We start from the raw sequence: 17,138 nt of genomic DNA, 5'->3' as shown, positions 1-17,138 counted from the left end.
TGATATAATGGAGTTGAAATGTGTCAAAATAATAAAGTCACAAGAAAACATTTTGACATTATCAAAATAAAACAATAAAACTAAAACAAGACATTTGACTTTTTCCCAATGAATTTTCAATGATTTTCCATGAAATGTTTTTTACCTTGATGAAACTGCATTTTTCAAATGGAAAACTATTCCATCAATTTTTTCCACCAGTTCTCATCTCTAATGACCCATACATTGGGGTTTTGTATAACAAGAAGGTATGTCCCTTAGTGTCATTTCATTACCTGTCAATTCCAAAAGCTGACAGTTTGGCCCCAAAGGGTGAACAGAGTTTAAAACCAGAATATAACTTCTTTACTGGGTTAAATGGAAAAGTGTGTGTTTCTTCCTGACACCTGCCATCAATTTTTCAGCCCACAGGTCTGGCATTCAAAATGTAGCTACAACATTATATGGAAGTGACTATACTCCCATTCACAAGAATAGCAAAGAGTCTGCTGCTTTTACAGATCCAGACTAACACGGCTACCCCTCTGATAATTCACAAGAATGTGCAACTGCTGTCACTGCCAATTCATCACTGCTTAAAGTATGGGGTGTAATTTCACATAGAAGGTACCCTAGAAATGAACCACTCCTTTATGTTAGTAAACCGGCTAAGACTCTCAATTTACCTCTACTTGAAACAGAAGTAAACCAAGTCAGACCACCACAAGTCATTATATGGAATTGTGACAGCAGTTAAACAGAAAAATATATGCAACCGATGAAAGTTGTCTTTCACTGGGCTAAATATTTCTCCAAGGCATTATCCTTTCTTGGAAGTATATTTTACTGTGTCCTAATGATGTCAGAGGATCTGCTGGCTTGAAGCTGGGATTGACTGATGCAAAGAACTGGCTTCCCTCCCCCTCTCCATTGTTTAATTTTGTCTTTATAAGATAATGAACATTAAACAAAAATAAGGAGCTAGATCCTCAAATCAGCTTCCATTGACTTTAATGGAGAGATGCCTATTTATACAAGCTGATAATCGGTCATGTTTGCAGAAATATGTATGGAAAATATGTAGTCTTTCAAGGCTTTTCAATGTATTCTTCACCAAAAAAAATTATTATACCAGAGCTTGGTCTAAAAGCTTTCAAAACCTTTTATGTCATTACATTTTGTATTGCTTTCTGGCTGAGGTATCCTATTGCCATCGGGTGTTCTAGCTGGAGTACAGTAGAATACACATTAAGGTTATCTTGCTGTTTCTAATCTAATGGGTGAAACACTTACAGGAGTAACATGCACAAGCGTCCCATTTCCCAGAGGTAATTGCTATTTATTAATGCATCTTGCCAAATCTTATAAGCTAAGAGGGAATGGGCTAGTTTAGTACTTTTATGGGAGACCTCTCAGGGAGAACAAATGGTATTGAGAAAATGGTGTTTAATCAGTATTAAACTAATGCACCATTATAGTGTGTGAGGTCATATCTTGCCAGTGATGGTGCTGTCTGTTGCATGAGAAATAAAAACAAGATTGTTTTGATCTCCTGTATATCTTAAAAATCAGTCAACATTTTTCACCACATCAGTCGGTGAATTTCACAATATGGTAAATTCTGCCTCTGTATATTCTGACAGTAAATGCAGATGAATGTGGTCATCAGTAGAGCTGTGCAAATAATAGATTTTTTTGGTTTATTGACAGTTCCAATAAATCAAATAAAAATTGTTTCAGATTGACTCGAAAATTATTTTTTTCAGAATTTTCAGTGAATCAGAAAATCAACAACAATAATTTGGATCAAACTAAATATTTTGTTCATCACAAGACATTCCATTTGGATTTCAAGCAATTTTTAAATTATTTTGCTTAGCAATTTTTTAAATTAAATTGAAGGATTTTTCACAATGAAGCCATTTCAATCATAAAATTGAAATATTTTATTACAAAAATGTCAAAACGGAACCCTCTGACTTTTTTAGAATTCTTTCACCTAGCCCTAGTCATCAGTGACTCTCCTACATTATTTGATTGTACTACATTATTACTTATGCACGGGTAGCAGAATATGTATGTGCAAACCCCATTCTTGCTGAGAGTCCTGGAGCATATCACTGGGATATGTCATGAGATACCACAGTACTCTGCATTCATATTTTTCACTGTTGCTGCTCTGGAGTCTATTCATATTTAGAGGAGCTGGTTGGAAGCTGAAATACATGTGTATATATATTGCAAACATATTGAAAATTTGTTTTCATTTTCTCTTGAAAGTTATTTTCATCAGAAATTTTCTGAATAGCTGTAATGTCTGGTGTAAAACTGCCATCTTCCATAACTATGATATTTTTTGCAAAAGTGTGCACTACCCTCATTTGCCTATTAAAGGGCTGCTTCTCCCTTCTCCAACCAGTGGGCAGTCTTGGCTGTGTCACCCTTCCCCCAGATATGCTGTCAGTGGACCTGAGCACTGCTGGGGAAGCAATCTTTGTCAGGTGTGTTAGGTTTGGTGCGGCTTACATTCCCTCCCCCAGAAACAGAAGGAAGAAACAGGGACCAGACTGTAACTCTGAGTCAAAATCTTGACCTTGGTCTGCATCCGCGACAGGGTTGCTATGCTTGCCTCTTACTCAGAGTTTGAGATAAAGTTACTTTTGAACCCTAAATAGTTATTAATTGCAGACAGATGGATGGTGATATAATTGACCAAGAGGTGCCTTACAAATAACCAACCCCCTGCCAGTGCAGTAAGAAATCACCTTCAATGATGTCATCGTTATTCAAAGTACAGCCACTGAAAGGAGGAATTCTGGGAGTGAAGCTACAGCTTTGGCCAATCAGTGCTCTTTACACAGTCACACCTATTCCTCAAATTCTGATTTTCACAGATGGGCATTTCCAAATTGTTCAGCGAAGGCTGCTCAGATGAGTAGCTGGGGTGCATCAGATACAACAGAAGGATTTGAAATCTCCCTTGCAGTGCATTGACTCTGCTACCGAAACAAGCAACTTTATTTAAAAAGGTTTAGAGGCAGGTTGGGTGGCCAAATACCTTTAAGTGTAAAAGACCAGTTTCTGAGCCCCTCACCTTTTCTAAATAAATATAGAGTTAATATTGAGCAGCCCAATATTTCTCTTTAGCTCAACAATGTAAAGAACAAATGATTCCAGAGTCCTAAAATGAATCATAAGAGATTTAACCTAATTGCATGCATTACACTTGCACTTACTTTTCTTTCAACATCTTTATCTTGTGACTTAACAATAGATAAGGAATAATGGAGAAGCCCGTTTTTTCCTCTTAATAGTGACCATTAATCATTGCATCAGCTTTTATTACTTTTTATAATTAAAGTAGTTAAATACACAGCTGAGGAGGAGGGGGATGTGTCGGTCTTTCTATCTATATATCTTGATCCCTGCTTAGCAAATTACCAAAATATGAGGGAGTTGTAAATTTCATGTGGATGAGTGAAGGGATAAATATCCGGGGGTGGGGGTGCGGGGGGAAAGAGGATTATAATTTTAAAACATTTTTCTCTCATCTCTCACCCCCCGAATGCAAAAGTAATACTAAAAAGTCACTAGATGAAGCCTCGTTAGTTATGAAACCCTGTCTCTCAGATGTTATTTAAGTGAGATCGTGATCTGTTTAACCATTACACTACTTCAACAAATAATGGGATACAGAGCCTTTCCCTCCCAGGTCATGAATCTAGACCATGATCGTAGTAACAGCAATAAGAAGTTGTTGCCATTTGATAGCTCTTAAGGGGCATATGTGACATTAGTTAGTAATCTCAGTCCAGTTCTGGTAGATAGGATTTCTGTGTTCACATCACAAAATGTTATGCCACAGTGGCACTAATTCGGTTCATTTGCTTTCACCTCTTACTGAATTTGATAATATTTGGGTCATCTCAGGCCCTATGTTCCTTTTTGCTGCATGGCATAGAGGAATATGAAAAGATGGTAACAGAGCTAAGTGGGCAGTTGGGCACAATGCTGTATTTTTCCAAGATGTAAGAAAAAACTGCAGCACAGAGAACTAAAATTCAATTTGCCTTTATTTTCCTGTCAGTGCTTGATAAGTAATACATAATAATACCTTAAAATTAGTAATAATTGCACCTCCCATCCTTTGCACATTTCTGTCATGAAATTATGCAACAAAGCCCTCAGCCCAGACTCTCTGTGCTCCTTGTTCCTCTTCACAATTAAACCTAACAAGGATCTTGTCAAGATAAACACCCTCAGCAGTTTTAACCTTCACTCGCTACCCTGGAGCTCTAGGCCTCCACCTAGAAAAGCACACACTTAAGCATGGGTGTCTCTATAAGCCTGTGGCTAGTCCCATTGACTCTAGTTGTGCTTAATGTCATTCACATACTTAAGCACTTTGCTGAATCAGTGTCTCTGCCTCTGCCCCCCACACCCATAGGTAATTCAATTACATTACGCATCATGGAAAGTCTGCTATTCATGACTATTTCCTGCAATCCATCCAGCTCAAAATATCGGTCTCATTCTCCTTTTTAGCCATTGCTCATTTATGTTGGTTCACACTGAAGTGAAGCAGTGCAACATACCAACTGTAATTTGACATCCAGATGCCTTTTGTTTGAGGTCAAGTATCTGCTGCTGTCAGTTATTTATTCTAAGGATGTGCTGGGATCCAAATACAACAGCTAAACCTAAAAAAAAAAGAAGAGAAAATATCCTCTGTTGTATCTATAAATCAAACTGGGTTTTGTGAGTGCAATCTATTGATCTGGAAAGCTGTCATCGGAAAGAAATGCCTGCTGTGTTGTACGACTTCTTGGTCAAAGGCACAAGAAAGAAAATACAATGTGGCACCTCAATAATTCAGACTAATTAGGTTTAAGTATTAAGTGCTATGGTAGGTAATGACTTCCATTGCATGAATAATGCATGAATATACATACCATTCTGGGATTCTTCCGTGTTCCTATACAAGCACATCAGCAAAATAAGGCTATTCCAGTCATTATTATAGAAGAATATAAATTTTGGTGATACACAAACGTCACACAAATGAATGGGAGGTCTTGACATACATTTAAAAGCACAAGAACAAAGCCTGCTGGCAACTCCTCCTTTATTTCCATCATCTACATCACTTGTGGATCTGGCTAGCGTTGTCTGCTCATATTAAACCAAAATAGAATAATGTCCAGAAGGCCTGGAGCTACTGAATGTACAGTAACTCCTTCTAGTAAAAGTAATTGTTCAAATGTCTCTATTGTATTTGTGTTTCTGGCTTTATTACTGTCTTCAGTAGTGCAAGCATTCTCAGAATTGCAATACAATTCAGGTACCAGGCAGCATCCTGAAAGAAACAATATTTATGTCTTTTGCTGTTCATCCTGTATATGTATGCACATTGTTATTATTCAAATCCCTTTTGATAAGAAATCAGTGGGTAGAAGAATAGTTGTGATTGGCTTTTACGTGATAAGTTAAGCTAAACGTTAAGGAATGAAATTCCACATGGTTAGTTCTAAACATGTTTGTTACTTTTCTAAGCCAATAGAAGCCAAGGTTCCAATCTCTAAATGTGACCACTTCACAGGATGACAAACCCTGGATCGTCAGGAAATGAAGCCATCAGGAATGCCAGAGCTGTTCAAACTGTCTGTTTCCACTTTAAAAATATTTGCCTTAACATGGCATGTTTCAAATGCACATAATAAAATCCTTGCACGCTTACTGAAAGGGTGGAATTTTGCCATTTGTGACATTTTTGACAGTTTTTTTAATAATAGAAAACAAAAGAAACAAAAATCATAAATTTTTGACATAATCCACATCTCTCAGCTATATTTCAAATAGATCATGACATTTACAAATTTGACAGAGAATCAAAATATCTATTATGGCATAGTCTGCCCCTTCCACGATCTATGTATCTCTGCCCCTAACTACTTATCCACTCCTATCTCTTGCTGTGTTGGCCCCCTAACGCCCACTGTCTTCTGCTCCAACTGCGGTGCGAGCCTCAATACCTTGTTTGTCCCATCTCCATCCTAATGATTATCAATATAGTTCTTCCATGCTAATGAGCTTGTGCCTTGTTGTAAGCAAGACACGAGAAGTAATTATTTCGCTCTACTCCACATTGATTAAGTCTCAAATGGAGTATTGTGTCCAGTTCTGGGAACCACATTTCAGGAAAGTTGTGGACAAATTGGAGAAAATGCAAGAAGAGCACCAAAAATTATTAAAGGTCTAGAAAACATGATTTATGAGGGAAGTTTGAAAAAAATGGGTTTGTTTATGCTGGAGAAGGTTGAGGGAGGACATGATAACCCTTGTCAAGTACATAAAAGGTTGTTACAAGGAGGACGGAGAAAAATTGTTCTCTTTAACCTGTGTGGATAGGACAAGAAGCAGTGGGCTTAAACTGCAGCAGGGGCAGTTTAGCTTGGCTATTAGGGAAAATTTCCTGTCAGGATAGTTAAGCACTGGAATACATTGCCTTAGGAGGTTGTGGAATCTCTGTCATTGAAGATTTTTAAGAGCAGCTTAGACAAACACCTGTCAGGGATGGTCTATATAATACTTAGTCCTGCCATGAGTGGAGGGGAGTGGATTATATGATTCTATGAGCTGATATGCTAGGCCACTAACTGGTTCTCATTCAAATTTTTCCTCAAAGCCAATTTCTACAGTGACCAATGCCAGAGCCATGTTTTGTAATGTTGTGGAATGGTGAGTCATTGAGGGGAGGGGAGAGCTGCAGAGTAAGTCCACCCCACACTCACACAGAAGCGGTGGCTCCTGTTCTGTGCGGCTAGGCCTGGCTCCCTACTTTGGGCATTACAACCTGGTGCACAGGACTGTAACACCACTGCAGTTTTGCCTGGCCATTATAAGAGGGAAATTTGAGTGAGTGGCATTGCAACACGATGCATGGGGTCCCAGAGCTACATGACTCTGCATGCCATGTCACAACACCCAGAGCAGGGAGTCAGGACCAGTCCTCTGGGACAGGTGCCACCATGGCTGGGTAAGTGGACAGGGTCACTCTCCAGCTATAGGTGAAAATTTCTATTGTACACCTTCTTTTGTCAATTGTATAATATACCTGAATACACATACACCTAAAAGCTGACAGGTGACAGGGAGGCACTCACCGTCCTGTCCTCCTGTTAGTTCCTCCACTGTAGACACCTCCAAGAAATGAGCAGACTAGTAACAGCTACACTGAGTAGCAACTGGTATCTTTTATATACCTAAAAAGACCAAAACAAAGCCAACCAAACAGAAACTCACTGAATTGCCAAGATGTGTCCAATTCTTATCTTGACCACCTCCCCTCCCCGGCCCTTAGATTGTAAGGTTTTGTGAGGGGAAAGGCAAAATATGGAGACAGATGAATATAGGTGGCAGAGTCACACAGGAGGTTGGGAGAAGATATGAATGGGGATAGAACAGTGAATGAGAAGAGAGAACATGGGAAGACAGAGATTAAGTATCCATGTAATAAAAACCACCACAGATGGTACCAATGGCACCACTAACAGAAAGCTTATGCCCAAATAAATCTGTTAGTCTTTAAGGTGCCACCAGACTGCTCGTTGTTTTTGTGGATACAGACTAACACGGCTACCCCTCTGATTATTGAACTGCAACGTTTCAGAATAAACAATATTGTCTTAACATTTCTCCACAACATGGTAATTGCCTGCTGGGACAGGGAAGTAAATACTAGGTGTAGGTGAGTAGAAACTAAGTAGAAATAACTAGATAGGATTAACGTTATCATTCACAGAGAATAATTATATACAGTGTAGTGCCAATACAGGCATAATATATATGCAGATCACATACAAGTACAGCAATTATAAGAACTATTGGGAGATAATTAACATTTAATTATTGATTATAACAAATGAAAATTTGATAAGAATAATTGGAAATGGAAATAAAAAGGTAATTCCAGGCTCTGAAAAGCACATATTTTTGATTTTGAAAATACAAGTGAACATTACAGTTAAATAGTACTGCTACATATCAAGCTTGCATCTATTCATCTGTGAACATTTGCATTTACTTAACTACAGATAGATATAAGGGAGATACCTATTCATCTGAAACAATGATCCTTTTACTTATATTCATGCCGATGTGATAAACATGTGCCACTTAAATAGAGTGCTCTTCAAAGCTTAATAAAATATTCATTAAATATCTATAGGGTGACTTGCAATTCAAAATGTTTAATAATAACTGCAACAGATTAAATAGGAGTATTTTTATAATAAATATTTTTTAGTGACCCTTTTGCATGTATATGTATTTATTTAAATATCAGGCTCATCCTTTTATTCCATTTTATCGTTCCATTTTAAAGTCTTATTTTAATACATTGCTTCTTGTGTGGAATAAATCAGAGTTAAATGCTCCTCATTTATAGATTTGTAAAATTTTGCTGTATAGTTCATTATGTTGAGCCTAGGATGGGGCACGCCCCCATCCCAATCTGGAGAAGGCTAACAAGCACCTCTGGGCTCAGTCCCTACCAAAATAGATACAAAATAGAGCCTTCTCCAACTGGAGGAGCAAGCTTAAATAAAAGAGCTGGTCAAAGGAAGAGGTGGCAACCAGGAGGAAAGTTGCTGTGCCTTGAAAGGACCTGACTCTTGTTACCGAGTAGCTGAGATGGACAGGGGCGGCTCTAGCAATTTCGCCGCCCCAAGCACAGCGGCATGCCGCGGGGGGCGCTCTGGCGGTCGCCGGTCCCGCGGCTCCCGTGGACCTCCTGCAGACGTGCCTGCGGAGGGTCCGCTGGTCCCGCGGCTCCGGTGGAGCATTTGCAGGCACGCCTGCGGGAGGTCCACCGGAGCCACCTGCCGCCCTCCCGGCGACCGCCAGAGCGCCCCCCGCGGCATGCCGCCCCAAGCACGCGCTTGGCGTGCTGGGGCCTGAAGACGGCCCTGGAGATGGAGAAAGCTGACAAGACTCCACCATTCACAATGACTTACCAAAACCCCAAAACAACCTTTGCAAAGGGGGAAAGGGCTCTAAAGCCACCTCAGTCCCAGCCCTGAGACAGGCCCTGCCTGTCACAAAGCCCCAGAGTAATTTGGTCAGACCCAGAGCCTGTTTGATCGGGGTTTGGCTAGGGACTCTTGTGTGTGTGTGAATGGTGGGAGGAAGGCAGGTAATAAGGAGAAAAAGGGAGACAAGAATATTTACTTAAAACATCATAGAACACTCAGACATTTTTCTTATTAGCATGTGAAATTAATTTGTTCTGGAGAAGAACTTTGGCTCTGATCCCACTGTCACTGAAGAAACCTGTTTATTTCAGTGGGTTCAGGGACTGCTTAGGGGCAAACTGAGTCAGGCGCAATTAATGGATTCCAAGGCCAGAAGGGACCATTGTGATCCTCTAGTCTGCCCTCCTGTATAACACCAGCCATAGAAACTTCCTCAAAATAATTCCTAGAGTAGATCTTGTAGAAAAAAAATCCAATCTTGATTTCAAATTGTCAGTGATGGAGAATCCCTCACAACTCTTGTTTCAGTTGTTCCAATGGTTAATTGCTCTCACTGTTAAAAATGAATGCCTATATCCATTCTGAATTTATCTAGCTTCATCTTCCAGCCATTGCTTATACCTTATTATACCTTTCTCTGCTAGACTAAAGAGCCCATTACTGAATATTTGTTCCCCAGGTAGATAATTATTGACTGTGTTCAAGTCACCCCTTAACCTTCTTTTCTTAAGCTAAACAATTGAGCTCTTTGAGCCTATCACTATAAGGCAAGTTTCCTAATCTTTTAATCATTCTCATTGTTCTTCCCAGAACCCCTTCCAATTTATCAATATTCTTCTTGAATTGTGGGCACTAGAACTGGACAGAATTCCAACAGCAGTAATACCAGTGCCAAATACAAAGGTAAAATAGCCTCTCTGCTCCTATTTGAGTTTCCCCTGTTTAAGGTCTGGTCTACAGTAGGTGGGGGATCGATCTAAGTTACGTAACTTCAGCTACATGAATAGCATATCTGAAGTCGACATACTTAGATCTACTCACCGCAGTGTCTTCACTGCGATGAGTCAATTGCTGACACTCCCCTGTCAACTCCGCCTGCGCCTCTCGCTCTGGTGGAGTACTGTAGTTGACAGGAGCGTGCTCGGCGGTCGATCTATCGCATCTATACTAGACATGATAAACTGATCCCCACTGGATTGATCGCTGCCCATCGATCCAGTAGGTAATGTAGACAAGCCTTATATATCCAACGATCCCATTCACTCTTTTGGCTACAGCATCACATTGGGAGTTCATGTTCAGCTGATTATCCACCATGACCCCCTCAATCTTTTCTAGAGGCACTGCTTCCCAGGATAAAGTCCCCCATTCTGTAAGTACAGCCTACATTTTTTGTTCCTAGATGTGTACATTTGCATTCAGATTTTTTAAAACACATATTGTTTGTTTGCGCCTAGTTTACTTAGCAATCCAGAATGCTCTGAATCTACGACCTGTCCTCTTCATTATTTACCACTTCCCCAATTTTTGTGTTATCTGCAAACTTTAGCAGTGATGATTTTATGTTTTCTTCCAGGTCACTGATAAAAATTCTAAATAGTATAGGGCCAAGAACTGATCCCTGCAAAGTACCTTTGGAAACACACAACCCTTGATGACAATTGCCAGCTTATAATTACATTTGGAGATCTATTATTTAGCCACTTTTTAATCCATTTAATGTGTTCCATGTTAATTTTATATTGTTTATATTGTTCTAGTTTTTTAATCAAAATGCAGTATCATGCAGTATCGAGTCAAACTCCTTAGAGAAGTCTAAGTATATTAAGTCAATACTATTACCTTTATCAACAAAACTCGAAATCTCATTAAAAAAAAACAGTTTCAGTTAGTTTGGACATAAACTATTTTCCACAAACCCATGTTGATTTTCATTGATTACATGCTTTCCTTTAATTCTTTAGTAACCAAATCCCATGTCAGTGGTGCCATTATCTTATCTGGGATCAATAATAGGCTATCAGGCCTATTATTACCCAGGTGATCCCATTTACCCTTTAAAACTGGCACAATATTAGCTTTCTTCCAATCTACTAGAACTTCTCCAGTGCTCCAAGACGTATTGAAAATCAACATTAACAGTCCAGCAAAACTCTTGGATGCAAATTATCTGCTGATTTAAAAATGTCTAACTTTAGTGGCTTTTGTTTAACATCCCAGAAATACTAGTGGACTAGAAAGAGTGTTATCATCACCATATAATGACACTTTATCGTCATCTTTTCCCCAAATATAAAACACAAATATTTATTGAATAATGCCTTTTCTGCATTATTATTGATAAGTATACCATTTCCATCTAGTAATGGACCAGTACCATTGTCAGGATTCTTTTTGTTCCTGATACATTTAGAAGACTCCTTATTTTTGTAACTCTGCTGTCCGAATATTTCTCTTTGTGTCCCTTTACTTCCCTTATCAGTTTTCCACTATTCCTAACTTCTGATTTGTATTTATTAGTATCAACTTCCCCTTTCTTCCATTTGTTATATATTATTATTATTATTATTACTGTAGTTGCCTTCATTTCCCTCTAAACCAGGTCTGTTTTTTAACCAGCACAGCCTTCTTCCTCCATTTTTGGATTGTTCCTTTTTGGGCATCTGGTAAGTTGTTCTTAAATGATTCCCAGTTATCATTTCACTGGCTCCAACTGAGTTGTGCTTTTTTATACCTGTATTGAATTTGACTCTTAAAAGACTAAAGTTCACTATGTTGCTGCTTAACAGGTTTGACATGGGCACTGCACATTTCAATGTCACTCCATAGCAGAATGCCTCAATCTTTCTTTGGAGGGAAAAAAAATCTAGAAATGACAGTGTAAATCCAGTCTTCTTGCACATTAGTGTAAATGGCCAGTACAATGCCTATGACCCCATGCAAATTGAAACTAGATAAATTCAGACTGGAAATAAGGCATACATTTTTAATTGTGTGGGTAATTAACCACCGAAACACCTTACCAAGAGTTGGAAAGGACTTTCCATCACTTTCAATTTTTGAATCAAGATTTGATGTTTTTCTGAAAGATATGCTGTAGTTCAAACAGAATTTTGGGGGCAAATTCTATGGCCTGTGTTATACAGAAGGTCAGACTAGATGACCACAGTGGTCTCTTCTGACATTAGAATCATTTTAATCTACGAACAACAAAATTTCCACTTAAATCCTGTGCTATGGATTTAACGAGAGCACTGACTTTGGGCTGGTCCATGGAAAATGGTAACACTTAATCCTGAGTCCTTAGCTTCTGGTGAGAATTTCAGCAATTTTTTCAGTTCTCACAACAGCTTTTGTGACATGGACATTGGTCCACTGGATTAGTGGACTGCACCTTTAAATATGGAGATATACTTATCTCTTAGAACTGGAAGGGACCCTGCCTTCACTTGCAGGACCAAGTACTGATTTTGCCCCAGATCCCTTACTGGTCCCCTCAAGCTCACAACCCTGAGTTTAGTAGGCCAATGCTCAAACCACTAAGCAATCCCTCCCCCTCATTAAGAGAGATGGCAATAGCACACACAAGGGAATGGAACTAGTTGGATCCATCTGCTGTGTAGACAGTGTGTGATCTCAGAAAAGTTGCAATAAAGGCTTGTATGCCTGAATCTTATGGGATGGGTCTCAGTGGTTCCACGTCTGATAACTAACTGAGAATACTACATTGGGCATTAACTTATTTCTCACAGGCCACCAAATAATTATCAGAGGGGGTGTCTAAAAACCTTGTTGGGTTAAAAACAGGTGGCCTGGATAGGGAAGTACCCAAATACATACAGTACTCAAAAAGTAATGCATTCGATGGCAGAGAAGACTGAAAACATTAGTGTAACTGCATGTTGTTTTATTCACCCATGGTATGTGGACTTTAAATGAGCTTTTTAAAATAGTTATCCTTTCTGTGTCACTATGAATTTATAATGCTGCTCCTTAACATTTATATTTGTCTACCCTAAATATGCAATATTTTATTAACATGGTAATAAATATTTAATCCAGCTTTTCTGTAACATTTTGTCAGAGCATCTTGTTAACCCATGATTCCCTAACATAAGAGCAGGAAAGAGTATTTCAACAAAGTAATGCAATTCTGGACTAATTTACATAAATAATTTTCAAAGTAGGGCTGCTGTAATGGCTATCTGCTCTGCCATTCAAGATAACCTGGGTAGAATCTCATTTTTGATTTAACATGCCATAATAGGTAGCTGTGACCAGGGAAGAGACACTATATTCCTCCCTTGAATAGGGGTGTGTATGTTATATGTGTCCTAGGGGAGGTAACGTGGCCCGAGAGACTGAGTATTGGACTTGGACTTGCAATTTCTATTCCTGGCACCGGCATACTGGGTGACCTTGGGCAGCTTGCGGCCCTGATGTGTGCCTCAGTTTCCTCATCTATAAAATAGGATTAATGATATTGATTCCTTCTTATAAGGTGTTTTAGATCTGCTGATGATAAGAGCTAGGTATAATTATGTTACAATATGATGTATTGCCAACTGCAAACATTCAAAAATGATGAGTTAAGCTCCACTAAAAGTCATGAGATTGGTTTAAAGATAATGAGATTTTGTTTTATTTGCCTTCTGGTTCTGAGCCTTTATGGTCAACTCACTTCACATTTTCAACCATTTCCCTGCAACCTTTAGGGCTAGAAAGTTACTTTTTTCTTTTTCAATGAAAGATGAGATCCTCATGCAATCTCTTTGACACTGATGAAACACCAGGTATTATGGGCTGCTATAAAATCAGGAGATTTATCAGCACAGCTGTGTCTAAGCAAGGGGTGACATTTTTGGGATCTGAGACCTCATCCAGATTTTCTTAGCAAACAGAAGTCACTCCAATATCAATTGCCCCAAGCAAGCTGAAACTCAGCCTAGTTCTGATGGTCTTCATGAGGGTTATGTACCATTTAAAATAAGGCTTAAGTGTGACTTACATGTTGCTGGCCATCTGCACAGAGATCAATTTCACCCTCAGGAAACACTACCACCACAAAATGATATGAGTTAGTTTCTGGCTGCCTGAAATGAATTTTCTAAAACTTTTATTAGTGGATAACATTCATGCATAAAATAATCTGAGGGGAGGATTCCATATAGTGTAAAGAAGGATTGTTTGTCTCCTGCATCATATTTAATGAGAGTTCGTGTTTGCAAGAAGGATCAGATATGAAATTGGGTACTGTACTTGATGTTACTTTGGGCTTGTCCACACTACTGAATTAAGTCGACTTAAGTCACCATATAGTAATTAAAGTGGTGGTTCACGTCCACACTTGCTCCTTCCATAGGTGGTACGCTGCCTCTCCCAGAGCGCTTCCACTGACTGAAGTGGGGCATTGTGGGACACTGACAGCTAGAGCCCAGCAGCCCTGGGGCTGACAACTTCAGCTGTAGGCATGGGGCTGAGTGCTGCCTCCCCTCCCCCATTGTCAGCCAGATGCAGGCTCACAGCTGGGCTCCCCCAACACCCTGGTGCTGACACTCCAAGCTATCAGTGCCAGGAGCCCCAGCTGTGAGCCCAGTGCCCAGCTGACAACTCGGGCTGTCAGTGTTGGGGAGGGGGGAGCCTCATTCAGGGCTGACAGCCAATAGCTGATGTAAGTAACACAGTGTCTCCCCCAGACACTGTGCCCCCTAACTACATCAACATAAGTGCTATGCCTCTCATGAAGGTGGAGTTGTTATGTTGGTGCAGAGGGCTACTTACTTCCATGGAAGCAGCATTGTAGTATAGACATTGACATAATTAGGTAGCCATAAACTGCCTTATGTTGACCTAACTCTGTAGTGTAGACCAAGCCTTTGTCTAGTTCTGGATTATTCATATAGGAGGATGAGGTTTTGCTAGGAAAGGAGTGTATCAGAAGAGTCCATTACACATTCACCTTAAGGACTCTTCTTGGACCTCATTTATTTTTCTCTTCAACATTTAAAACAATTTCTCCATTTGATGATACTTTCTTAATACTTTACTTAATAAGGCAGGGTTAATCATGGTGGTTCCTTTCCTGAGATACCTCATGGAGCACCTGATTAAGAGTAGGAGTGGGCTATTATATAACTGGAAGCAACAGTTTTGCTTAAGGGAGATATTTGGCCAGTGCCAAGGTGTTGCGTAGTGTTCAAACAGATACTAAATAGACATTCTCATCTCTGACCTTTTAATAGAGAAGCTGCTCAATAAAGTTTTTTTTAAAAAAGAAGAAACTGAGGTGTATTTCAATGAACATAATGTTTAATATTGTATTTTTCCATTATTATATTTAAATATATATTAACACAATGCCCACAGATTTTTCATTAAAACTCTCTGTTCCTCATTGCCCCATCTGCAAAAGGGAGGTATTTTCCTACCTCACAAGCATAAGTTATTAATGTCTGGAAAGCCTATAAAGACCTTTATATTTATGAGGTACTTTGGCATCATTTCCTCCTATCCTCTCACCCTGAATAAGCTCTTCCTTTGACTTACACAGGTTTAATAATCTATATATACTGTGGTTCATGGTCTGGGGATCACCAAGAGGCAGCATTGGTTCGCCATTAACCCCACACATTTTTATTAGTAAATTAATACTGATTGGGTCAACTTTAACATAGCTAACATTCCATCTGCACGGTTGAATCCCTCTTTGGAGAAGAGCAGTGTTACAAGGGCAGTAGATCACTTGGGGCCTGGAGAGCTGATGACCCATGTCCCTTTGGTGCATGGATCTGTTGATTTTATCCTCCAAAACCCCTTGTTGTTCTGTGGGGCATGCAGACCCTGATGCTACATGAAACTCATATTGTTTGAAATCGTTCCCAGGCATTATTTTCACAAAGGGGATGAGTTGGCCAATAATTGTCCCCTGGGTAGCCCCAATTAAGACCAAGTTAAGACATTCACAAGCTATTTTTATCAACCTGTCTCAGTCTGCTACAAGATTGTCCCCTAGAGGATATCCTCTTGTCCTGTTTTATATTACGGTACTCTAGTGATTGGCATCTACTAAGGCTAGGCAAACAGTCTGCAGAGAAAGGCACACAAAATGAATCGGGCTTTGTCTTGTGCAATTGCAAATATCAGCCAAGTGCTTGGACCATTCATGACCAGGCTGCTGTTTGGGTTTCTGAATTCTGCCTACATTTCCCTCTGCTTTATTTCACCCCCTTTCTCTTCACTGTTTTCTTTTGTAACCTCTCTCTTTTTCTCCTCCCCAGCAATGACAATGCAGTTCATAAGCCATCGGTTTCCTGATTATCATGATCCAACCATAGGTGAGTACAGATTGTTTTTTTCTTTATTCCATCCAATCTGGCTGCTTTATGAGATTTATGAGATTTACTCTCAATCTGGGACATGCTGGGATCACTTTTCTATACTGGGACTCCCCTTGCAATTAGCAAGATGGGAATGGCAGGGCAGTGGCAACCACCTAACAATGCTTTGTGAAGTTCTTCTTCCTCTTATTCACTCCCAGTGGAGCATAAGGCGTCAACCATTCTCCTCCATTCATTTCTTTCTTGAGCGAGGCAGCAAATTTCATCCCACTTCATTCCCATGCCTTTCATTTCCTCTTCAATGGTCCTTCGCCACGTCCCCAATGGTCTACCTCTCCTCCTCCTTCCTTGTGGTGTCCATCGTAGGGCAATATGAGGGTGTCTATCAGCACCCATTCTCAACACATGCCCCAACCATCTCCATCTTCGTTGTTTGGCTTCATCCACTATGTTGTTAATGCCCGTTAATCGGCTCACTTCAACATTGGTGATACGCTGCGGCCAGTGTATGTTAAGAATTTGCCTAAGACACCTTCCTTCAAAACCCCGAAGCCGACTTTCTATCTTCTTGTTGGTCCTCCATGTTTCCGCCGCATAAAGCAACACAGAGCGGACGTTCGACCTGTAGATCTCTACCTTGGTTTTCATTTGCAAGATGGCCGACCTCCAAATGTTCTGAAGTCTATAGAATGCAGTTGCTGCAAGACCGATTCTGGTAGATATCTCCTTCTGAATATTACCATCAGCCGATATGTAACTACCAAGATATTTAAAATCGTTCACCTCCTCC

The 17,138-nt window shown here is 39.8% G+C and overlaps 1 protein-coding gene across 3 annotated transcripts in view; it reads left to right on the top strand.

Annotated features, from left to right (window-relative positions):
* The window catches only part of RIT2 (Ras like without CAAX 2), a 282,203-nt gene that overhangs the window by 82,372 nt on the left and 182,693 nt on the right, over positions 1–17,138 (top strand). For all 3 annotated transcript variants that reach the window (XM_045021680.1, XM_045021681.1, XM_045021682.1), the window contains exon 2: positions 16,289–16,345. In XM_045021680.1, the coding sequence (XP_044877615.1) occupies positions 16,289–16,345 (57 nt within the window). The remainder of the gene's footprint in view (positions 1–16,288; positions 16,346–17,138) is intronic.

This window comes from Mauremys mutica, chromosome 6 (genome assembly GCF_020497125.1).
Source record: "Mauremys mutica isolate MM-2020 ecotype Southern chromosome 6, ASM2049712v1, whole genome shotgun sequence".
In the NCBI taxonomy this organism is placed as follows: Eukaryota; Metazoa; Chordata; order Testudines; family Geoemydidae; genus Mauremys; species Mauremys mutica.
Note: the sequence above shows the minus strand (reverse complement) of the source record. Positions and strands in the feature narration are given on the sequence as shown.